Here is a 23615-nt window from a genome sequence, read left to right on the forward strand (position 1 = left end):
CACTCTGCATACACGTGAGGGGAGTTGTGCAATTCTCAGGAATTCAGCTGGCCAAATGAGAAAACAATGTGCAGTTGTGAACCTGTCAAAGACTCATGACTGGTGTGTATTATACTGTCAGATCCCCGAAGGAGAGAAAGAATATGAGTGGAATGTCTTGACTGATATAAAAACAACCCGTTTCCTTCACAACCTTTGGATGAGCCTCTGCAACATCTACAGAAGGGTGTAAAAACAAAAAAAACTATACTTGTACCAGAGATAGACCAATAGCCCCTCCCTGAATTGCTACATTTCTCATAGTGGAGGGTTTTGCTTGACTAAATGATCCTAGGACTGTCGCTGAAAGGTTCTCCCAAGGTCCTGGGGGACGGGCCAAACCGAGGGTAATTCTATCAGATGCATAAAGACGAAAAAACAAGGAGGACGGTGCCCCTTGCCCAGGCATGGGTTACAGGGGTCCCCAGAGCCGGGCTTGAGAGTGACTCATTTGAGAGCACTTAGTGACCAGACTGAACAAATGATGGGAATCCAGCCTCTTGTAGGCCCACCACCGGCAGAGGGACTATATGGGACGGATTGGATCTCTCTGACAAATCACTGGTCTTTAGGGTTTTTCTCATTGCAATATATTTCAACTCAAACTAAGAAGTGTTGAATGTATCTAACAGCAATGACAAACCCAAGGGTCAAATTGAGCTCTGCTACTCTTTCTAATGGAAAAGGGCCATTAGGAAGTTAAACTGACATCCTCGAGTTGTCATCTTTAAGTCAAACTCATGCCGGCACACTTCTCAAACACAGATGGGAATCTTGCGAACAGCACAGTTACAATAGATGTGTTGTACTTACCTCTAATACTGGCCCCGCCCCCAAGATTATCTGCTCCACTCCGCTGGCGAAACCCTTCTGACTAAGAGCAGTCAGATGATGAATGAGAAAGTTTGTGCTTTGCGTCTTCCCAGAGCCGCTCTCCCCAGATATAACAATACACTGATTCCTCTGTCTCTGCAGCATGGCGTGATAAGCCACATCCGCCACGGCGTAAATATGAGGCTCCAAATGTCCCAGTGAATGATTATCATACATCTTCACATACTTGGGGTTGTAGATTGGCAGGAACTTGAAAGGGTTAATGACGATGAGGATACTTCCAACGTAAGTGTAGATCTTCTCCTGGTGGAAGCGCGAGCGCAGGTTGTCCAGCAGCGAGCGCTCGGTGAGCTCCGGCAGGCAGCACATGTCTGCGTGGTCCCCCTGAGACTCGGGCTGCGGCAGCAGTCCACGTTCCACCATGCGCCGGCGCTCCTCCGTGACCTGCAGCCACATCTGGAGGCTGCCGCCATAGTGAATGGAGCCGTCCAGGTTCTTCTGCCGAAGCAGGAAGCGGTAATCCTCGCCGCCGGACAAAGGGCGGTGCTCCAGAGCCACGCGGGGCCACAGCATCATCCTCTGCACCGGACAGTCGCTGGGGTTCAGAATCCATTCTTCCCCGCCAAACTCCTTCACCTCGGCGAGAACGTAACACTTGGTGCGGTCCAGCTGCAGCCGTTCGATGACGCGCTCAATGGCCTCCGCGGCCGTGGTGGTCTTGCGGGCGCTGATGGGGCAGTAGATGGTCCCCTCGACCAGGTCGCCCGGGTAGATGCGCACGGTGAACTCTGAGTTCTCGAAGCGCTGCCGCCGGCCCAGGGTGCCCATGCCACTGAGACCACCGACGCCATCACGAGCACTCATGGCGGAGCAGGAGTTCCCATTAGCAGCGGCTCGGCACTGGCACGTCCTTTACTGGGATGGAAGGGCCGCCACCTCAAGACATAACCACTGTAAAAGAGAAGATCACAAAAGGATCAACACTCTGGAGATTGACAATTCAAGAAGACTAGTTCCCGATTAAGCAAAATATATTTTGTACACATTTACAACATGTTTTATATGTATTTTATAAAGGACCTCTTTAAAAAGCAGATGAAATTCATACCACTCCCAACATCTCACTGAATGAGCACATTTTCTAACAGATACACGAGCACAGATTTCTGCACATCCCTCTCCAATCCAGCAGATTACGAAATTTGCCATTTGTCGCCTCATGTGCTGTTTACGTAATCTGCCAAAGGGCCAAATTATTTTGCTGAAGCCCGACATGCATACTCATACAGGATGAGGGATAAGTCATCTGGATCGACAGGATTACCGCGAGCACACAAACCCACTCCCGAGCACAGACATAAGCTCTCGCCAGCCCCGAGACCAGCAGCTGCCATCCTCTTTTCTCAACACACAATCACGCCATTCAGAAGTTTTCCTCTTTAATGCACAGCGGAGAGACATCATGGGGAGAGCGGGGGCCACCGAGAATGAAAGACAAGAAATGGTGGTGGATTAAATGACCCTGCTGCTACAAAAACACTCTTACTCAGTGATTTCTTTGTGATCTTTGGGCTTCGGACGGCTCTGTCACAAATAAACGTGAGATACGACATCAGATGAGTGTAGCTGGATTTAGGAGGTACTTTCCTACAACAGACAGACATTTCTCAATGGAAATAATCAACTCTAACCACTAACAGTTGGCACATCAGGGGACAGATGTGGGGATTAAAATCGCTTTTAGCTTACTGCTCAGTCTGGCTATCAGCCAGCTAAGCACCATATTTCTGTTGGAATATAATGATTTTTTCTCCTGTAGTCGATGCTTTGATTGATGCTGACGCAGACTAAATGCACTTTCAAACCCTTCTTTTGATCACCTGAGACCAGCGAGTTCTATCTTTGATCTTACCTAGACGACATTTCAGTCTTGTGTATCATCAGACTGAAAAAATTTAATGTTCAGTGCATTCCAGGAGTCATTATGAGAGGCACTGCAATTTACCTTTGTGTGGTAAACCAGCACTCTTTGAGCACATCTCGCATCTTTAGATACTGATTTTCAAAGCAAACAGGAATGGGCTTCAACTTGTTATCAGCTGTGGTTTATTCATGCTGGTAGAGAAAGGAATGATGTATTGTGGCAATTTAGACCCCCCTAATACCTGGCTCATGTTGGGGACGTAGCTTTTCCTTCAAAAACTTTTCTCTTGAATGACAGAAATGAGAATATCGGCATCCTGCAATGAACTGGCGACCTGTCCAAGGTTTATCCCCAAATTACACCAAAAAGAAAGCTGGGATAAGCTCCAGTAGACCCCAAGGGGCAAGATCTGGTCTACCCAGGTTTAAGTGAGACAACATGCAGATCCTCAGCTGACCACCATCCCAAAAGCAACTCCATCTCAGTTGACCCCCAAGTTAAAACGCCAAACTTTGTAGCAGAAAAAACACATTAACATCCTCGTTCAGCCACTTACAACGTGACACCACAGAATATGAAAGGGAAAGAGGATTCAGAAAACCTATGAGCAAGGAGGTTTGTCCAGTTTAGCCTAAGGTAGACCCCCGGTGACCCTGCAGACGGAGGTATAGATTGTCAAGTAATGGATGAGGTATCTCTTCTTGCTCTATGAACCTTATTTCAGAAGTATAATATATATATATCCAGGTATCTATATGAAGGTTGAACACATTTCTATCACTAAAAGGCATAAAAATTTCACTCAACAAAATCTGAGACTTAACGCACCCTACTATTATAAATCACTGCTTTTACAACCAGTTGTCTTTACAGGCATTATTATTATAAACCCAATTTCTCTTGGATTTTCACATGAATGGATTGTGACATCCAAAAAGTTTCTTCCCCAGCTACCTGCGAGGGGGTCACGACCATGTCAGGAAACAAGTGAACGCAGGAAGTGAAACGAGGACAAACATATTGTTGGTGCAAAGAGACGAGTACATAAAGGACTCCAGCAGGGAAATGATACAACGCTGCACCCAGGCCCGATCATTTCCTGTTGCCCCGTGTCCAACCTGCCATGTGTTACCTCGGCAACTCTGACAAGAGCCGTGCACACGAGACCTCGCCCCTTTCCCAAAGGAGGCGCGCACACACTCGCATATGAGTAAAAACAGGAAAACACACAGTAACCTTTTTACCTCAAGCCAAACACTTGATCAAACTGCATGGAGCTGCATTTCAACACAAGCCCTGCATCACTGCTGTGAACGCCTGCTTCCTTGCCCGTGTGTCTGGACTGTGTCTGCATGTTTGAGCGTGTGTGCGAGTGTGTGCGTGTCAAGTTATGGTGTCCAGAACAGATGGTCAGCTCCCTGCTTAAAGGATAGGGAGGGAGGGATTTAGGGTTGCGTTAGTGCCCGACAGCCCAAGGCCATGCTGGCTATCTCTCTGTTCACCATCACATGATGACAATTAACTGATGGATTTTCACTCACAAAACATCCACCAGTGTCTTTATTCCCATCAAAGATTTACAGACTAAATGCATTAAGCACAGAACTGACCAGGAATCAGATCAAATCCTCAAACCGGAGGACATGATGGTGATTTTCTTTATTGACCGCTCATGTACTGACCTATCTAGAGTGTTATTATGATGAATTATAATCTTAGGTCTGACTGAGGGCTTAAAAGGCGTCCCATGCACAGAGGCTACAGTGGACGTGCAGGCAGCCCAGGTTTGACTCCCAGCCTGTGGTCTTGCCCGTCTCTCTGGCCCCATTTCCTGTCATGACACTTTCATTAAAAGGCCACTAGAGCCACAAAACATGAGGTAAACATATGTTGTAGGGTGGAATTTCCTTGTACGGTCATATTCTCCAGGCGGTGCGCATTCACAAGCAGTAAGTTACTAAGCAGTTTGCTTTTATTTCCAAGACGCCTCCACAGAAATGTGTTCTTGGTTGTGAGGGAAAGCCGGCCAACCACGGCTCAGTGGACGCAGTTTGTTTTTCCGGGCCTGTAACGAAGCAAATGTATTTGTTTTTTCGCAACACTTCACGGAGGACTGTTTTATGGACAAAGCCCAGTACGCCACTGGATTTGCAGAGAGACTAAAGCTGAACTCTGCATTGTTGCGAGTGTGAACCTCAAGCAGTAAGGAAACAGCCCGCGTTGTGGCAACCGGCATGTGCCTGAGTTTGAGCGTGAACATCATGGTCACAGTGATTATAGTTACCAAATGTCCCATTTTCATGCTCCGTGTCACGCCAACGAGAAAAATAATGATAAAATCAAAATTCACTTCAATGTAGCCTATCTGATGCAAAAATGCAACCAGTTTTAATGATTATCCCGTAAAGACAACGACACAAACGTGTCAACTTTGGAGTCAAAAGCAATTTAGTGACAGCATTATTGGCTTTTCTGTTACTTGGCACAAGACATTTTGTAACAGTTTAATTTTATCTTTATGCAGGTATACGCGGGAAAACGTACATACAGACTGATCAAGTATGTATTGTATGTATCGATCGTGCTGTAGACAGTTAATCGTGCTGTTCGCGTTGATAAACTGAACCCAATTCTAGGTAAAAAAACTGCACAAAGACATGAGATGTTGAGGTCAACTGCAGGAAGTTTTAAAGTCTCGTCGAAAGAAAGATGTGTGTTTGACCAGTGATGGGGGGTGTGTGTTCATGATCAGCAAGTCTCCAGGAATTCAACCAATCAACACAAAGTCGGGCTACCTCTACACTTTTTTGACCCTCTCCTTGTGATCCAGTTTCTGAGGTTCTGAAAAAACATAACAGGCTTTTCAAATTGTGCTCATTGCAAATGGCCTCTAGAGTTAAGAGAGTTTAAAATGTAATGTCTGAAGATTAGCACATGTCCACTTTAATGATCAGTAAAGGAAATGCCATTTATAATTTGTCAGTGAAAAAAACAGGAATGATTGAATTTCAGTGGCAACATAAGTTAATTGTAATAAAGAAAACAGCAATATATTATTCTGATTTTAAAGCAAGATTAAGACAAACTATATAAAAAAACACAGCTGTTATTCTTTTGGAAGACACAGATTTGTGTTCTATAAATAAGAAATACAAAATTGGATCCAGGAACACTTACATTTCAGTAAATTACATTATCGTTAACCAGGTCTCGCACAGACTTCTCACGAAACATCTGAGGTTTTCATTTGTATAAAACAGTAAAAACAATGTACCATAATAATTAGCTGGCCGTGACTTGTGTCATCCTGCCTTGCCACTGTTTCGTGCCGTCACGGTTTGAAGCCGATCTGACTTACCATGAAGACAAATCACCCGGAAGAAAAATAAAACGGTCATCTGTTTTATTGGTTTTAGAATATTTGGCAGATTCGTTTTTACAAGGAAGAAGTTGTAAATGAAGCAGCTCAGTGAGTTTTTTTTTTTTTTTTTCTTTTCACTTTTACAGCTTTATTCCACTTTAAAAATGGAGAAGAAAAACAGCAGTTATTTTATTCTGACGGGGGACCTGCGCCAACTTTTGGTAGAATGGCCTCTAGGGAGCCATAAAAGCAACCATGGTGGTGGGTTGGCTAAACAATCAACTGTAATGACAGGGCGAAGGTGCAACAGGTGTTTACATTTCGCAATCTCACCTCAAGCGGACCTCATTTCATCCGTTCATAACTCATTTGTGCTTGAGACTGTAAAAAAGGTGCCTTTTAAAAAAAAAAAAAGGTCAGCTTTGAAGCTAAGAAAGTTAAAAAAGTTGAAATAATCAACGCTGTTGGACTTCTGTTAACTTAAAGCTATATATAAATGATCATATTAGCAAAACTACCGAGACAGAAAAAACTAAACAGGGTCAAACAAACAACCTTTAAAAGGCCTGATGTAGGTAAGATTGAGTGTTGTGCAGTTAGAGGACACCTGCAGTGGTCTCCTCTGGTCTCGGCTCTTCTCAGACAACTGAACCAGAAACTGATCTGGTTATGACACGTGAATGGTCGGGGTCAAGGCACCACACACGAGTAATCTGACCTGAAATCTGTATGAGAATTTTCCAGAGACACAGTCGATCAATGCAGATGTAATCTCAGCTAAAATAGCAGAGAGGAGCAAGGCTGGAATTTGAACAAAGCAAATTCTGCTCAGGTAACCCACACAAAGTTTGAGTTATTAGTGGAAGTGAAACTTAGACTAGGTGATGAACTTTATCTGTACTTGGATCAGTGGGTTAACGCAACATGTACCGTGACCAAACCATGGAAACGAGAGCCACTGTCAGACTGCAGGAACTGTTTAAACGCTTCCTATAACTGTTGAAGCAAGTATCCCCTCTGTTTTTTTTTTTAAATGTGTGCAGCGCAGTTAGCAACAACTGAAGCTTATGAAACAACAAGCTTTAATAGCTCCTGCCTCAGAGTAGTTAGGCCCCCAACACAACAGGACACATCTGCACAGGGAATTATCCAAATGATGCAAGTTTGCGTTGGTTGGTTCAACACACGAGCTAAGCCTGGAACCACACTGAAGCCCCAAGTTTGGTCCAAAAGCGCCTTACGGTCACAAAAACATACACGGAGTCCCAAACTTGTGAAGTGCAGGAGATTTAATCAAGAACAATATAATAATTTCTAATTCATTCTCTGGATGTCTGTGCTGAGAACACTTTTATATTCAACGATATACTGATATTTTTATGGGACTGAAAATAGAAGATTTTCTAAGACAGATTCCTTGTTGGAGGTGTCACCTGACAGGAAACCAAGCCCAGGTTCAGTAACATGAGCCCGAGGATCAACAACTACAGTGAAAAGTCTTCATTCTGAAAAGCTGAACATGCAACCGTTATCTGTGCTGAAATGGTGCGTTCAGGCCTCAAAATGCTGCAGCGCTTCTACATTAAACATTTAACAGCTGGATGTGGTGTACGGGGGTGTTGGAGGTGGCAGTGAATTGTCAACTTCCACATTTAGGGTTCATTCATTTGTGAATCTGACAACTTCATGATGTCAAATTTGTGTTTTCCAGCTACATGCCACAAGATTACCACCATTTTTTAAACATTTTGTCAGTTAGAGTTTAGATCAGCAAAGAGCAACAAATATTTACTTTTTGTCCCACCGCACTTTCATATTTGTGTAAAACCTACAATTTCCTTTTTTTCTTTCTTCTTTCGGTGGAGCAGTTTGTCCACTTTGGCTTCAACAACCAAAGCTAGCACAGCTAATAACCTTGTTGCAGAATAATGTAGTAACCATTATTTCAAAGCTAACTATACACTTAAGCTTTTTAATAAATGTAAACATACAGCCATGGAAGAACAAAAATCTACAAATTTGGAAAAACACCTTTCATCCAAAATCCGAAACAGCAACACACTGTTAAAGAAGCTAAAATAAACTGAACTCCAAATGGTGTCCTTTCACATGTCTGGCGAAATTCAACTTCTGTCCCAACATGAAAATCCTTTTGAGCTCTTACATTACCGCCAAGAATAGACTTTTCGTCCATTTTAACGTCCAAACTATAATAAACCCAGTTTTCCTTCTTCCACGTGTTTCGTCTTCCCTTTTTATGAGCGATTAAAGCTGCGTGACGGACCCCTGTCCTCTTTTGGACTGAAATCATAACAAGTGTCCGGCCACTTCAGCTACATGGAGAGCCTGATGTGTCAGCCTGCCCAGTATACACATCGCTTACATCCTGTCACAGAACCTTTCAATGTTACTTCCTGCCACAAAACGCAACCTGCTGGAATCCAGACTCAAGAGACGCCTGGACATCTTCACTGGCGTCCGTATTACTTTACCCAAGTTGCTTCCAAATGGACAAATGCAACCTTCTGAAGTGTTATTTCTATGTTTCAATAAAAAAAGAGGATTTATAATCTGATTCTTTGCTGTTTTGTACAAATATCTGAATCCAAAGACTCGATGGGTGAAACTGTGTCTTGCTGCTGGTTTGGAAAAAATGATGAAAAAAAAAAAAGAAAGTTCTTTTACAACTGAATGTTTATTTATCTACATTCTATACCTACTCCATCCTGTTCAAGGACATTCTGTTGATTTATTACAACTGGGAAAATGGGCTTTCCCAGTAGAGTGTCCTCTAAACTGCTGACTGTGTTGTTCTGTTATTTACCAAATACCTTTTCGTATTATTTGGAAAGCAAAGTGTAATAATACTCTTGCGCGAAAGGGCATTCTTTAAAGAGGATGCAAGCGTGTCTTTGGTTTATCGGCGTCTAACTGTATCAAAAGAAGGTACTAATTATGTCATTGGATAACACCAACAATTAGACACAGATAAAGTCTGGTGAGCCGGTGTGTGTTATGCAGCTCACATACCACAGAGAAACCCATTTCTTATAATAGAGCGACACAACCTTCAAAAACAGGCCCCACCCCCTGTTACTCCCAATGTCACAGGCAGAGGAAACTGCACATAAAACAACCAGTCATAAAAACATCTGAAAAGCAAAGGGGCGGACCCGAGCCCGTGGAAAGGAGAGGTGGCAGTGAAGAAAATGAAAATGTGGCCTCAGCTCCTCAGGGTGAGGTTTTCTGGACAGTGAACTGATGTTGAAGATGTTTTGACAAGTTTTTTAAGCTCATAAAGGTAAGATTTCCCTAAAGAATTTGAGACATCCGACAAATGTTATTAAAAAATAATAATAATAATTTGGTTGTCTTTAAAGCTATTCCTAATAAATCTAATTCAACAGAAATTGATCTCTTGTTTTTTGGTTCAACATCACTGACAAAAAAAGAAAAGGGAAAAAAATTACATATTTGCATTGTGAACCATTGAATCTACCCGTTTCATCAACTCGACGCTACGGAAGGAAAGTGATCAAGAGAGAAGAGAGAGTTGAAGGAAAGAACCTTGATTAGCTGCATTTTGCTTCCCAGGCATTTGATGAATCAACTATAAATCAGTGGACAGTTAAATAAGAAATAAGCCCAGCTTAAGTCCCCTGACCTTACCTGTCAGACAGGTACGGTCAGGGGACTGATGTGGCAGCGGAGCTGCCCTGCAAGCACCAACATGCTGAACAAACATATAAGTAAAAGGTCACCACTGCTTGAACTGAAATGTATCAGTGAGTAACAACTCCTCCTCTGGACGTCCAGCTCTGACGAAACAGTCTGGGTTTCAGAGAAATGCTTCAACTTTATCACACAAAAGAGTTGCAGTATCAGTAGCTTCCAATTACATGGTGCAACTGCAACAGTTAAGTCCAAACTCATTCAGGCATCAGTTGCACAATTGTCAGAATCACATGCTCTTGCAGGAGGAAAGACGGGAAAGTAGAAGAACACAACGAACAGAATCGTTGCTCAGCTCCGAGACGTTTCTGGTCAAGTCCCAGCTGAGGTCTTTCTGCATGTCCTCCTGGCGCCAGTGAGGGTTTTCTCTTGGTAGTCTGACTCGTTCAAAGGAAAGAGTGTGAGCATAAATGGTTGTCTTGTTTGTCCCTGTGATGGACTGTCGACTCGTCAAGGTTACACCCCACCTGAGAGGGTGAATCTGTTCTGTCCTCTCAGTCTCTAAAAACGGTCAAAGTAGGTGCCTCTATGTTTTGTTGTGCCGTTATTTTAGTAGCAACCAAACATAACTGGCTGTGGGTTGGTCTGAAAGTTTAGCAAAGCAGCACACAGCTTGTGCTAACTGTGCATCAGCCAAATGCCACCAAATAAACTATGCAATAGGGCTGTGGGATTTTGGACAAAAATCCGATTTTTTTCTCTGAAAACCCGATTTTCGATTTCGATTTTTTTTGGTAAAACTACAAAAGACAATGGAATAAATTGTTTCAAATATTTTATCTTTATTTTTAAAGAAAAATAGCAAACAAATTCCCCTATTGGGAATGAAGTGCAATTGAAAGATACTGTAAATCCTCTTTGAGTTTAGTAAAGTGACAACATTTACAATTTTCTTGACCAAAGATGACTAGACGAGATCTGTCTGTAATGCAGACAGCTGCAAAAAAGGAAAATCGATTTTCCGATTTTCCTTTTTTTAACATCGTCTTGATTAATAAATCCGATTTAGATTTAAAATTGATTAATCGCACAGCCCTACTATGCAACAGATCTGTTGAAAATGTTCACCGGCAGCTCCATAGCTCCTCCGCTGTGGATCTGCTGAAGGAGTCGGGATCCACGGCCGATTATTTCAGGACACTTACAAGCAGAACTTCTCCTGGCACCTGCAGTCAATCAGTCCTCAGCGCCAGGGGTGACCCGAGGGACCACGGGTCCCTGTAGAGCTCTGCGGGTCCTCGTATTAGCTCTGGTAAACCTCGCTTCAGATCGCATTTAGCTGGCTAAACTTGAAATGAGGATGTTTGGAGGGCTTTGATCAGAATTAATGTAAGCTAGTTGAGCTAAAATGGATGTGTGACTGAAATAAGGAGGACGTGTTGGAGCCAGGCGGCTCGTTCCACCACTAACAACATCGAACAGCACGAGGAAAGAGAAGCTTTAAAAGCACAGAAAACCTGCAGGTGAAGTTACAGGGAGCTTGTCCAGCTCTTCTTATACAGCCATAACCTGACAATTTTATCTTTTAAAACACAGACCCATCTGGAGAGTGAATGCTGCAGTGTTAAAAAGACAAAAAAAAAGACAAAAACCTCAAGATAAATATCTGCCAAATGATTGAATTGAACCATCTAATGTTGTGACTGTGCTATATTCAACCAATCAGATGGACGGGGTGGGAGCGGCTGGTAAACTCAAACTCCTGCCGAGTCCAGAACCCGAGACACGCAAAAACATCTCCAAAGAAATAAACAAAAAGGCTCTAGTGTTGTAGATGTACTGTCAAGATCTTGTGAGCGCTGCAAAAATGCAGCTGCTTCGTAAAGTTAAGTTTATCTGTTCACATCGAATTAAGGTCAAAGTCAAATTTACTCATGAAATCCATTTAAAAACAAGTTAATCAAGTATTTTAAATGTCTGCTGGAGTTGTTGGCTTTTGGAAACAGGAAATGTGCAGCAGTGTGGCGTCAAAAGAACCTGGACAAATAGTGAGAAGATAAAGCTCGCTGGTCATCCCAGAGCTGTTCCTGCATCTGCAGCAGCAGAGCCACATCTCATGTAGCCGTGTGCTGCTCCGCTTTATTTCTTTTGGAAAAGTGCACAAACCATGTTGGGACTGTACCAGTGAGGCACGCCAGAAGTGAATAGTTGACAGAGGTTACGTTTTGGTGACTGTGTGCTCAACTGACTGTAGCGCGATCTCCTCCCGCCTGTATTTAGCTCCCTGGTGAAAGACCCGGCTCCACTCGGTAAGTGGAAAACAAAGATGGCTGAAAACTATGTGTGTTATCTTTTTAAAAATTGTAGCTATTGCAACCGGAAGCTCTCCACCAACAGCTTTCAGTCAAATTAACTTTGATCATCTAGACGTACACATTTATTAGTGAAGGTATCGAAAACATGCCGATATTTTTTTTATATTTTTCTAAGTTGTGATATTTCTGTATTTTACTGTAATTACTGCAGATCACAGAGGAACACATTTTTTTTTACACATATTTTAAATGCTGACTTTTAATCAATTTCATTTGCAAACCTATTGTTTGTGAAATTGTTTTAAAAAAAAACTTAACCTCCAATGCTGCAAGATTCCAAGTTGTGGAAATACCATAAATAAGTCGGTGTATCTGGATCTGAGTATTCATGGCTGTTCACCGTACGGTACCGCCTCACTTCTTCATTGCTCTGAAGGAAAACCCAGGAAATTGCATAATACTGCCTTGCAGCTTCCTGTTTTGAGTGGACAGATGGAGAAGAGGTGGGACACGAGCGGCTGGCTGGCTATCGAGTGTTAGCATTGTGCTGACATCATGGCGTTATTCTACGCTGGTCATTATGAAAGGCTGCAAATGCACTCCAAATACACGTTTGCACGTCTTTCGCGTGGGTAATTGCAGTGACTCTTGAGGCACAGGTCAGCACTCAGAACCTGAAAGCCTCACGGGATGGTGCTCATCCTGCAGCCTCTGCATCCACGTGGCTTGACAATTTTTGCTTTCTGCCTTGTGAAACATGGTTATTATCCCCTTGAGTCAACCCAAATCATGTCTGCTTTTAACATAATTCAATTTGAAGATGTTTAGCAGACCAAAATGTGGAGAGGTCCCACCCACACTAAAGGCAGACTCTGCGATGCCGTGCACTCACACGACTCTCAGGTCTCCGGGGCTGTCTCCATAACTACTAATGAACAGGAAGTAATGGCTGGAGCCTGGAATATGAGCTCTTACCGAGAAAGAGAGGGAATGAGAGAAAACAGTGAACAATAAGAAAATAAAAAAGACTCAGCCACAGACTGAACTGTGAAAATGATTAAATCAGATTCAGAGGAACCATCGGGCATGACAAAGACTAAGAAAGAAGATGTTGGCTTCCCAAAAATCTGACTTCTGGAAATGTGAGAGAAAGGAGAGGGAGGACTGAAATGGGGAGCAGCTCTTCTAGCCAGCTCAGCATCAACGTGGACAGACGATGCTGCACAGATACTCACTGTTGGTACTGTTGAGTAATCAGAAAGTTAGTCCCTCCATCTCAATAACAGCGGAGACTTTAACAGCAGCAATCTCTCTTAAACTCAAAGCACGTGCTTCTTTATTTCTCCCTCCATTCTTAAATCATTATGGGTTCTTCTGAGATAAAAACTTGATAAAACCTTGAGCATATTCAAGCACAACTATGAGTTCTTCAGGGTTTCAAGTCCTACGTGAAATCACATCAAACACCAAGTAGCAAGCACAAACACCCCCAACCTGAGACTATGTGGGTGCTACAGAGCCCAGCTACGGGCCGTGAGATCCTGCTGGGAGGTCACTTCAGCGGGTGGCATGTGTCGAAATATTCCCTACGTCCAGGTTCCCTCACAAAAGCCTCCCATTACAGGGAGACGACTGATGTTATCCACTTCCCCTGCATTTTGTGGCTCATTGCTGAACTTACAGGACAATCACTTGGCGAACACAATTTGACAGATAGTGATCAGGACAACAAAAACATGCTTCAGTCAGGGTAAATGAATCCAGCCTCAGAAGTCACATTACCATGGTAACAAGTCGCTTTAAACCTTTTACCACGCCACGTTACTAGGACTGATATTATTAAATCTAATCTTTCCACCAAGCATCCACTAAATTACATATTATGATATTGGAATTGCTACTTTGTTTTTTTTTTCTATTTTTTTAATAAGTATGCTGGACTTTTACTTTTAACCCACATTACTCAAAGCATCTCACAATTTATTTGAAAAACTCTGCTTCACTTTTACTTGTATTTTTCATGCAACTTTAAAGGGGACCTATTATGCTCTCTGGCTTTAACATATATAAAGTGGTCTCCCCTCAGCCTGCCAACTCAGAGAAGGAGGAAAGCAACCAGATTCTGCAGTGTCTGTACAGCCGCCCGGATGAGCCATCCAGTGTGATGTGGATCTACGAGCCGTTCAGATTCTGCTCCCGTCGTTACGTAACGGAAATGTGATTTACATAGGTTGGCATCCGATGTGTGAAACCACGCCCACAACTAACTCTGCCGGCCGGAGCTTCCGCCATTTTTTCGTAGCGGTGTATCGCGTCATTCAGGCAGCCAATCAGCACATGCCTCATTATCATAGCCCCGCCCACTCAGAATCCAGCATAGATAATGAGGTTAGAGAATGGGAAGATAAAGACATGGCTCAGAGGCTGAATTTCTAATTTATTTAGCAAAAACAATCAAAAGCTTGTTTTTAAGACATTCAAGGCCTGTTTAAAATAGGTATTAGATGCCATAATAGGTCCCCTTTAAGTAAATCATGCAACACTTGAAGTAACGAATTAAGCAACCACAACATTATGTAAAAGACATTCTTTACACCTCTGTGCACAGCAGCCGGCTTTAGGGGGTGCAGTCACTGGATTCAGTGTTACGACGAGCTCGCACGCGCCTGAGGCTTCAACGGCTTTGCTGTGCTATGATATCAAGCATTGCAGAGGTGAATTGTGGGGGCTCGTATCACTTTGGAGGCTTTGCTCGCACCAGGAGTTCAGAGAATTTGAATTTTTCAGATCTTAATGTTTTGTCTTAATGTAATCAGATCTTAACAAGGCAAGGCAAGTTTATTTGTATAGCAAAATTCAACACAAGGTAATTCAAAGAACTCAGAATGAAAGCCTGGAGAGAAGTGGCAGAGGTGGGTGAATCTGGTTTCCACTGAACCCGTGTGGTTCACGACAGACGTTACTTTTCTATACTGGACAGTAACTGGCAGCTAGAGTTTGTAAGTATCAGAGAGCTCCATCGATGCCCCCGTGTACGGTGAACAGAATCAATCCCAAAACAACAGGTAGCACGTCGCCGATGCAAAACATTGATGACCACCGTCACTGAACATAATCCACCAATTATCATAGAAGGACTGAGTCAAACACATCTGGATGTATTGTGCATCTAGCAGGAGGAAACTTGATAGTTGATTATTACTAGGACAAAGGCATCAGATACAAACACCGTCAACTTCTGCTGCAACACTCATGGGTGCCATCATTACAACTTTACACAACCTACTTCCAACATGCAGCTAATGCAGCGTGATCTAACGTCAGTTGGTGATGAAGACAAAGCTGGACCGCTCTACTCTGGTCAGGGTCTGTGGTTTAACATCACTCTTCAGATTGACACATATTTTCAGTCTAAGTGAAAGGATCGTCTAGTTTTGGAATTTCTGATTTGGGACTCACTCAAATATATGCTCTCCATATATGCTCTTTTATTTATTTATTTTTACTAATCTGACCCCTTTAATAATTACGACGGAGTTTTAGGGCCAAACAAAAAAACAAAAAAAGGAAATTACGAGTCATAGGCTAATATTACGAGAATAAAGTCGTAAAATTACGAGAATAAAGTCATAATATTAGGAGAATAAAGTCGTAAAATTACGAGAATAAAGTCGTAATATATTATAAATACATAAATATAACTTCACAAGATGCTCAATATTCCTCATTTTAACACAGGGAGAAGAAGCTCTTCCTGTTAGAGTTCTCATAAATTATATTCTCATAATATTACGACTTTATTCTCGTAACGTTACGACTTTATTCTCGTAATGTTACGACTTTATTCTCGTAATGTTACGACTTTATTCTCGTAATGTTACGACTTTATTCTCGTAATGTTACGACTTTATTCTCGTAATGTTACGACTTTATTCTCGTAATATTACGACTTTATTCTCGTAATGTTACGACTTTATTCTCATAATATTACGACTTTATTCTATTACGACTTTATTCTCGTAATTTTACGACTTTATTCTCATTATATTATGACTTTATTCTCGTAATTTCCAATTTTTTTCATCTTAGTTTGGCCCTAATACTCCGTCGTAAATAATCTACTGTTGTTGACGTTATCCAAGAAAAAAAAGGCTTTAATGCCCAACATAAAAGAATAGTAGAAGTGTCAAATATAAACTGACATTAACACCACCCTCAATTTTGTCTATCTATTTGATATTTTTGAATCACTATGAACACAATCCATTAACTTTATTTGTATTGAAATTATTTATCTTTTAGAAATTGTTTTAAATCATATAAAACCGTTTTGTTTTGCTCTGATTATGAGGGCGGTCCAGAGGACTCGGAAACATTTGTATCTCATATGAGATGAAGCATTAAAGGGTTAAGGCTCAAGAAAAGCTTCACATAATGAAATGAAGTCATTAAATGACAAGCAACAGGTTGCCCTCGCTGCCGATGGTATTTTAGGTCACACAAACGTCTCACAATGACGCTGCGGTGAGCGTGGCCATCGACAGGCAGGAATCACTGACTGCACTGCAATTAAAAATGACTGAAGGCCTCCTGGTGCGCTAACAGCAGCCGACGGCCGAGGAAAGTCACTCTGAATGAAGCGTCTACCCAGCAGCACCGACTCCCTCCACATTCCTGAGGCTGAACACCAACAGGTGACACAACCAGCACGAAAATACGACACTTGAGGACGTGCCATGAGTTAAATTAAGAGGCAGGCTTAGCTGTGAAGGTCCCATTATCCCATAGTTGCTGCTCAAACAGGAGCACCCAAAGAGAGTGGAGGGAGAAACCAGAGGAAGGAAATTAACTCCGGCGACAGCAGAAGTCCCAAGAAGGCTGAAAGGGAAAGAGAGCGCTACTGTGTACTCTCAAATTCACACTCGGCACATTCTGCACCCAGAACTTGAGTCATTCTTTTATTTTTAATGGCGTAGTCTTGCTGGTCAGTATCTTGACTTTTGCAACAAACAAACAAAAGAAGTTTAATAAAAAGAAATGCACAGAAGAAGATTCAGTTAATCCAACCAGCTTCGATGGAAGAGCGACAACTTCAAGGTGCAAGGTTAAGTTAAAAGCTTGTAAAGGACTGGTGGATTTATTTTACTGGAGCCTTGTAAAAAAGACTCAGAGAGAAAGACGTGGTTTGACTCACACACTGAATCTAAATGGACTTTTACTCGTCCAGCAAGCCTTCTATCTCACTCCTGAGTCCAGATGCACTCTGCAGTAAATGTTGTGCGCAAAAATCACGTAATCTTGATAACTATAATCAAAGAAACTCCTTTAAACCTATAAAGTGTGCTCCGATTCAGGCTGCTGCAGAGGACTGCGCTCAGAAAAGGCACCAAGTGGTTTTCCATGAGAGAACACCAGGAACAGGGAGAATAAAAAGCACCACTCCTCTGTGGTCGGTATAGATAATTCCACTTCCTGTGTCCACTCCCTGCTCAATAGCAGTCGCTCCGAGGGAGACAGGAAGTGCAGCACAGGGAGGCTGCACAAAACAACAACACCCATCAACATCCAATGTGAATACTTTCTGTGATGCATGTAATATGTCACACCAGCCATTCACTGTTAGACGGGTTTGATTAACTGATCACTTCCTTGTGTGAAACAGTGCAGCACATTCGATAAATGAAGACAGAGAGTGCCACATAAATGTTGTTTTCCATTTCAGGCTTGTTCAGACGGGTCAGTCGATGCGTATCACAGACACATAAGCATCAAGGAGAGGTTTTGCTTTCCACGATGCAACATCATCAGTCATGTGACATTTCAGACGGACAGCTATGAAGACGAGTGAGGCGAAGGTGATCGGAGCGCCATGTTTTTACCACTAATGCTTATTGATACATGCTGAGTGGGATTAGGGGTGGGCAAAAATATCGATATGGCAATATATCGCGATATTTTTCCAGCCGATTCAATATCAATATTAAAAATTTGAATATCGATTTTTTTTTTTTTTTTTTTATCCCCGATTTTTTTCCCATTATATCACCCAGTGCTCCTACCTAAGTGACAGTCCTGGGCATTGCCACTCTCTACCAACCCTGGGAGGGCCCTGCACTGAGCTCAGGTTTTATTTCACTTTATAATTATTTTTTATATAACACAATTGCCTGTCCTTAAAAAATTAAAAATAATGGACAGAGGTTTATTTATTCATGGATTTATATCTATACTGACTGATCACTGTACCTGTCCTTGGTTTTAGTACCCATCTTTCTTGTGTTTATTATCATTTGCCACATAATTAAAGCAACCTCATACTAAATTTAATGTTAATTTCATATGATGTAAATAATATGAAAAACATATACAAATAAGTTGTAACTTTAGCTTGTATAGTTATAATAAAACATTGTTTTGACTCAGTTTGTCCCATGAATTGTCACTATAATCTGATGAACGTGCAACTCGGATTTTAAGATCCATCACTATCATCTGATGTACATATATACAACTTGGATTTTAAGATGTGTAATGCATTTTTAAATTTTTCGGTGAACTATGTAGAATATAATAATCGGGATATCGCATAATCGGGATATCGTGATGTGTATCGTATCGTGGCTCAAGTATCGTGATGCGTATCGTATCGTGAGGTCCTTCCCAATACCCACCCCTAAGTGGGATTGTTGTGCTGTTCAATAAAAACAGTAAACCAGTCCAGCAATTACAGAAAACCATGAGATGATGCGTTTCATCCTGCGTGCTCAGGCAGCAGAGGAGATGGCGGTGACGGTTGATCCTGAAAACACCTGCTTCAAAACCTGCCGCCTATCTCCAGCTCCACGTCGCTAACAGTCTGGACTCTGTCTGAGGCACATGTAAACTAACTTATCATTCCTTCCTACTTAGCATGAGCTGAATGCTTTGGACTCTGAGGCGTTTCCTCCGTCTGTTGATGTGACTGTTTTGAGTCATATTACTCTTACGTGCTGCCTGATTAGACACTGAATATAGATCAGTGTTACCTACGCTCATGAAGCAGTGATAGTAATGTTTCACGGGTTTGTTGTTTCCTGGAACCAGCTGTACAAAGGATTCTGTATGGAAACTGGTGAGTTCCATTAAAATAAAACACAAGTTAGAAGGAAAGGCAGTAATCTTCCGTATAAATCTGACGCACATTCAGAAAAACACCAGATCACGTTGTCTTAAATGTACCCTTTTCTGTTTACATGAACAACTCTGTGCTCCCTGGTAATCAATATTCTTTCGTAGTGAGATTACGGTTTATTTAATCCTCTGAGGGTGAAAAATTGGTATGCGATGGGAAGGCCAGTGAGCTCTGGGCTGATATGTTGAGTATTACACTCGCTCTTGGACTGACCCTACCTTCGTGTTTTATTGTTTTAGAGAGTGGAAAAATGTTTTTCCTTTCAGTCTCCATTATAGCTCTGGAAATATCAATATGACATAGAGCAGTCATTTGGCCGACGGAGAAGGAAAAGTACACCACCCTGCAATAAAGCGAGCCAGCAACCGCCAGGCACATCATCAACAGCTGCTGTTTGAAAGCTTTTTAGGTTTAAAAGTTCTGAGGAAGTCATGCTAAAACTGTGTGGAAACTAAACAGTTTGTGTTCCTCAATGGTACAAAAATTAACCTAAATTGATAGGGACTGTTTTTAAAACATTTCTAAAAGAATAAATAGGTCATCAGCAGAGAGTAAGGAACGGAAAAACCTCAGAACAATTTTCTGAAATCCCATAAAGAAGGGGTTCTTTTGAAGCGCTCACCCAGCATCTAACTCCATGGCTGACCTCAGAATCTGGCCGGTTCACGTCCAAACAGCAACCACAAATGAGTTTGACATAAACTGTATCTGCATACTTTGAAGTTTCATAGTTTTTACATTTCTGAAGCCGCACTGGTGCTTGTAGTTCTTGGTGCAGCTACCTGAGACCTTCAGGCTATCTCCATAACCTGCTCTCTGACGATGAGCGTTAGTGAAGTATTCCACCTCTTCACTGCTTATAAGATGCAAGGAAGAGGCTGATATGAAAGTACAGCTGTGACCCCATTCAGACCTAAAAAGCGCCCTAGGAAAAACCGATCACAATAACCGATACACGGTCTCAACACATCCGAGGACGGATTCAGATCTGATCACTCAAGATAAGGGCTGAACGATTAATTACATTTACGATAATATCGCGATGTGATAAAGCGAGATTTTCTAACCGCAAAGGCTGCGATTTGACCAGGCACGTGATCTGGTCACGTAATGTGCGAGTGAGCAGAGCGGGAAGAGCAGAGCCGGCAGGGAAAAAATGTCATCAAGTCACCATCAGGAGGAGAAGTTAAAGAGCGGGGCTGCCAGTTGTTCATTGCTGGTTCGTACTCTGAGCTTTGTTGGTTTGTTTGTTAGTTTGCTGGTGGTTTTTTTCTCCCTGTGATTTTTGAGTTCCGAGTTCCCTGTGAGGAAGGTTTTTTTGTTCCCTGTGGGAGTTTTTTTTGCGTTTTTCTATTAAACTACGCCTCGTTTTGGCTAAAGTTTAACCCGGTTTGGTGTCGTGTGATTGGGTTCAGAGAGAACGACCCATAACACTCGTGTGTACAGACGTGTGTAGACGTGTTAAAGAGGTAAAGCCACAGATTTGTTTTCTTTATTGTTGTAATCTGTGCTTTAAATAAATCTGACATTGTTTATTATAAAACAGACAGATTTATTGCTTGTGTAGTTGAAAAATACATGAGAACAGGACCTTGAAAAAATAATCGCATATTAAATCGCAATCGCAATAGAGGAAAAAAAATCGCAATTAGATTATTTTCAAAAATGGTTCAGCCCTAGGATGCATTTGAAGGAAGCCTGGGACACTTGTGTCCACATGCTGTTTGAACAAGAGAGCGTCTGAAGCGCCTAATAAACTAATGTCATCAGCTTAGCAACTCACTGAAGATATGTCATTCAAATTCCTCTTTGAATTTTTATTTTTTTTGGTCTTGATGGTGAACATCAACTGCAGTAATGCTTCACTTCATCATAGCCATCAAAGAGAGACCTGAGTGGTGCAGTACGCTTTCAATTGAGTGTTTCTTTTTCATTCATTCATAGTCAATCCACACTAAATCCTATCCAGGGTCCCGGGGTTCTGCTGGAGCCTTTCCCAGCTCATTACAGGTGTAAGGCCGGAGTAAGGTCGCCACAGACAACCACACACCATCACACCTACGGCCAGTTTGGGCACGTAAGCAAGTACAGGGACTCCAGCCGGGCCTGGCAGTCCAACCAGGAACCTTCTTGCTGTGAGGCAACAGTGCTAACCGCTAAGCCCAGGAAAGGAGCTTGTTTTTTTCCTCAGATGTATGTATACAAGTTCCTTTACACGTGTCGCACTTCTGTTGCGAACTCCTCACATATTCACATCTCGCTCGCTTTCTCGCTCTTTTCGGTCTCAGGCCACGTTTACACGTAGCCGGGTATTTACAAAAACGGATATTTTCCCCTCTACGTTTTCAAAAAAATCCTCGTTTACACGGACCCGCATGAAAACGCTCTTAACGTCATGCAAGCCAATCAGAATCCTGGAAAAACATCAACAAATGACACGTGTGTAACTTCCAGTTAAGGCTGATTTATGGTTCCGCGTTACACCAACGCAGAGCCTACGGCGTAGGGTACGCGGCGACGCGCACGTACCTTGCGCGTCGCCGCGTACCCTACGCCGTCGATTTAACGCGGAACCATAATTCAGGCTTCATGCTGCTGGCTGACGCGCTCACAGGCTTGAATGAGCAGGAGGCTGGACGGGGGGGGAGTTACTTTTAAGTGTGACTTTAGAATATTAAACAGGTAAAATACAAGAAAATGTTGACGGTGGCCAAACTAATTGTAAACACAGGTCGCACACATGACGCTGGTGAGTTTCTGGTGCATAATGTGACGTTCTGAAGCTTAAATCTCCGTTTTCCTCCGTTTTCCTCCGTTTAGACGCAAACGGGAAAACGGAGTTTTTGAAAATCTCCACTTTGGCCGGAGTTTTCAGAAATGATCGTTTTTGGTGACTTTGACCTCCGTTTCCGTGTAAACGAACGGCCAAAACGCATGAAAACGCCTCCGTTTTTGTAAATACCCGGCTACGTGTAAACGGGGCCTCAGGCACGTGCACTGTTCTCGATCAGCGTTGCACTTGTGCACCCCTCTCACTCCACTTGTATGGACCTCATTCATTAAGTTCTGTCTGTGTTAACCACATTCGCTTGGTCACGTGTAGTAGGAGCGCAGTGGTTCCACACTAAAATAAAGCTTCAAATATTTGTTGTAATCTCTCCAGAGCCCATAAGATGGTTTCAGACCAGCCACAGTTATTACACAGAAAACTGCAATTGGGCTAAACCGGAATCGGCTTATCCGAGCTTCAAGATATTTCGTTATCAGAATCTGCAAAGAAAATTGCAGCATCTGCATCTCTAATTGGGATCATCTGCAAAAACTTTGTAGTGTTCTAAAAACGATAACCAAAATTTACAGCAGGTATTACATAATAAGATGTAATCTATCAGCAGAAGCAAAGAGAGGCGATAACAAATGAGGAGGGAGGAGAAGAGGAAGAAGACAGTGATGGACTACGAGGTATCATTGGCCCGTATTAGGCATACTCCATTTCCCCTTCTGAAAGGGAATCTCCCGAGCCAAACGGATCCATTCAGCAGCCCTGGCCTCAGGGAAGACAGCGCCGAGGAACGGCCAGGACACCAGCACGCTTCCTCCAGAAACAACCGGCACGCAAAAGCCAGCAAAACCAACGGCCATGGAGGATTGTGTGAAAACATGCCAGACCTCGGTGCTCACACAATGCGTGGCAGGCTGAAGGGGATCAGGGTCTCTTTTTTTTTCTTCTCTACGCAGACCAATACAGATACATGCTGGAGATGCCAAAAAGACTCATCGTGTCTTCCACGGATGAATGGAGAAAAGCAGCGATGAATGTAGCTGCTCACACGGCGCCGTGCAGAGACGCCTCATCGTGGCGAACACAGACGTGCGTGAAGAGATCAACGCGGTTAATTTAAATACCCGAGGCCAAGACAACAACACAGACAAAAGACGTTTGAAAATACAAGGTGTAACCTCAGGTAATGTGCGTGGATGCGTCATCTTCATGGTCAATTAAATCAAATCAACAAAGGTTTATTTTGTGAAGCGCTGCATGATGGTGCACACAAAAGATCCTTCAGGGCATTGAACACTCATAAACACAGCTAATTAATTTAACATCACAGTGAATCATGTAATACGTGAGTAGGCATCTGTGATCAAAGGGGAAATGTTACAAAATAATCATTTTAGTTGTGTATGTAAATTGTATGGTTTTATATTCAGTTTACAGATATTTAGATCAACGCCATAAAACCGGACTATTCTGACATCCTAGTGTGAAACAGTGCAGCCTTTCAGCAGTCTAACCTC

The 23615-nt window shown here is 42.5% G+C and overlaps 1 protein-coding gene across 1 annotated transcript in view; it reads right to left on the reverse strand.

Annotated features, from left to right (window-relative positions):
- Positions 1 to 23615, reverse strand: part of myo9aa (myosin IXAa) — a 132721-nt gene that overhangs the window by 99500 nt on the left and 9606 nt on the right. The window contains exon 2 of the mRNA XM_061739399.1: positions 853 to 1824. Coding sequence (XP_061595383.1) covers positions 853 to 1737 — 885 coding nt within the window. The 5' untranslated portion in view covers positions 1738 to 1824. The remainder of the gene's footprint in view (positions 1 to 852; positions 1825 to 23615) is intronic.

Source organism: Cololabis saira, chromosome 2 (genome assembly GCF_033807715.1).
Source record: "Cololabis saira isolate AMF1-May2022 chromosome 2, fColSai1.1, whole genome shotgun sequence".
In the NCBI taxonomy this organism is placed as follows: Eukaryota; Metazoa; Chordata; class Actinopteri; order Beloniformes; family Belonidae; genus Cololabis; species Cololabis saira.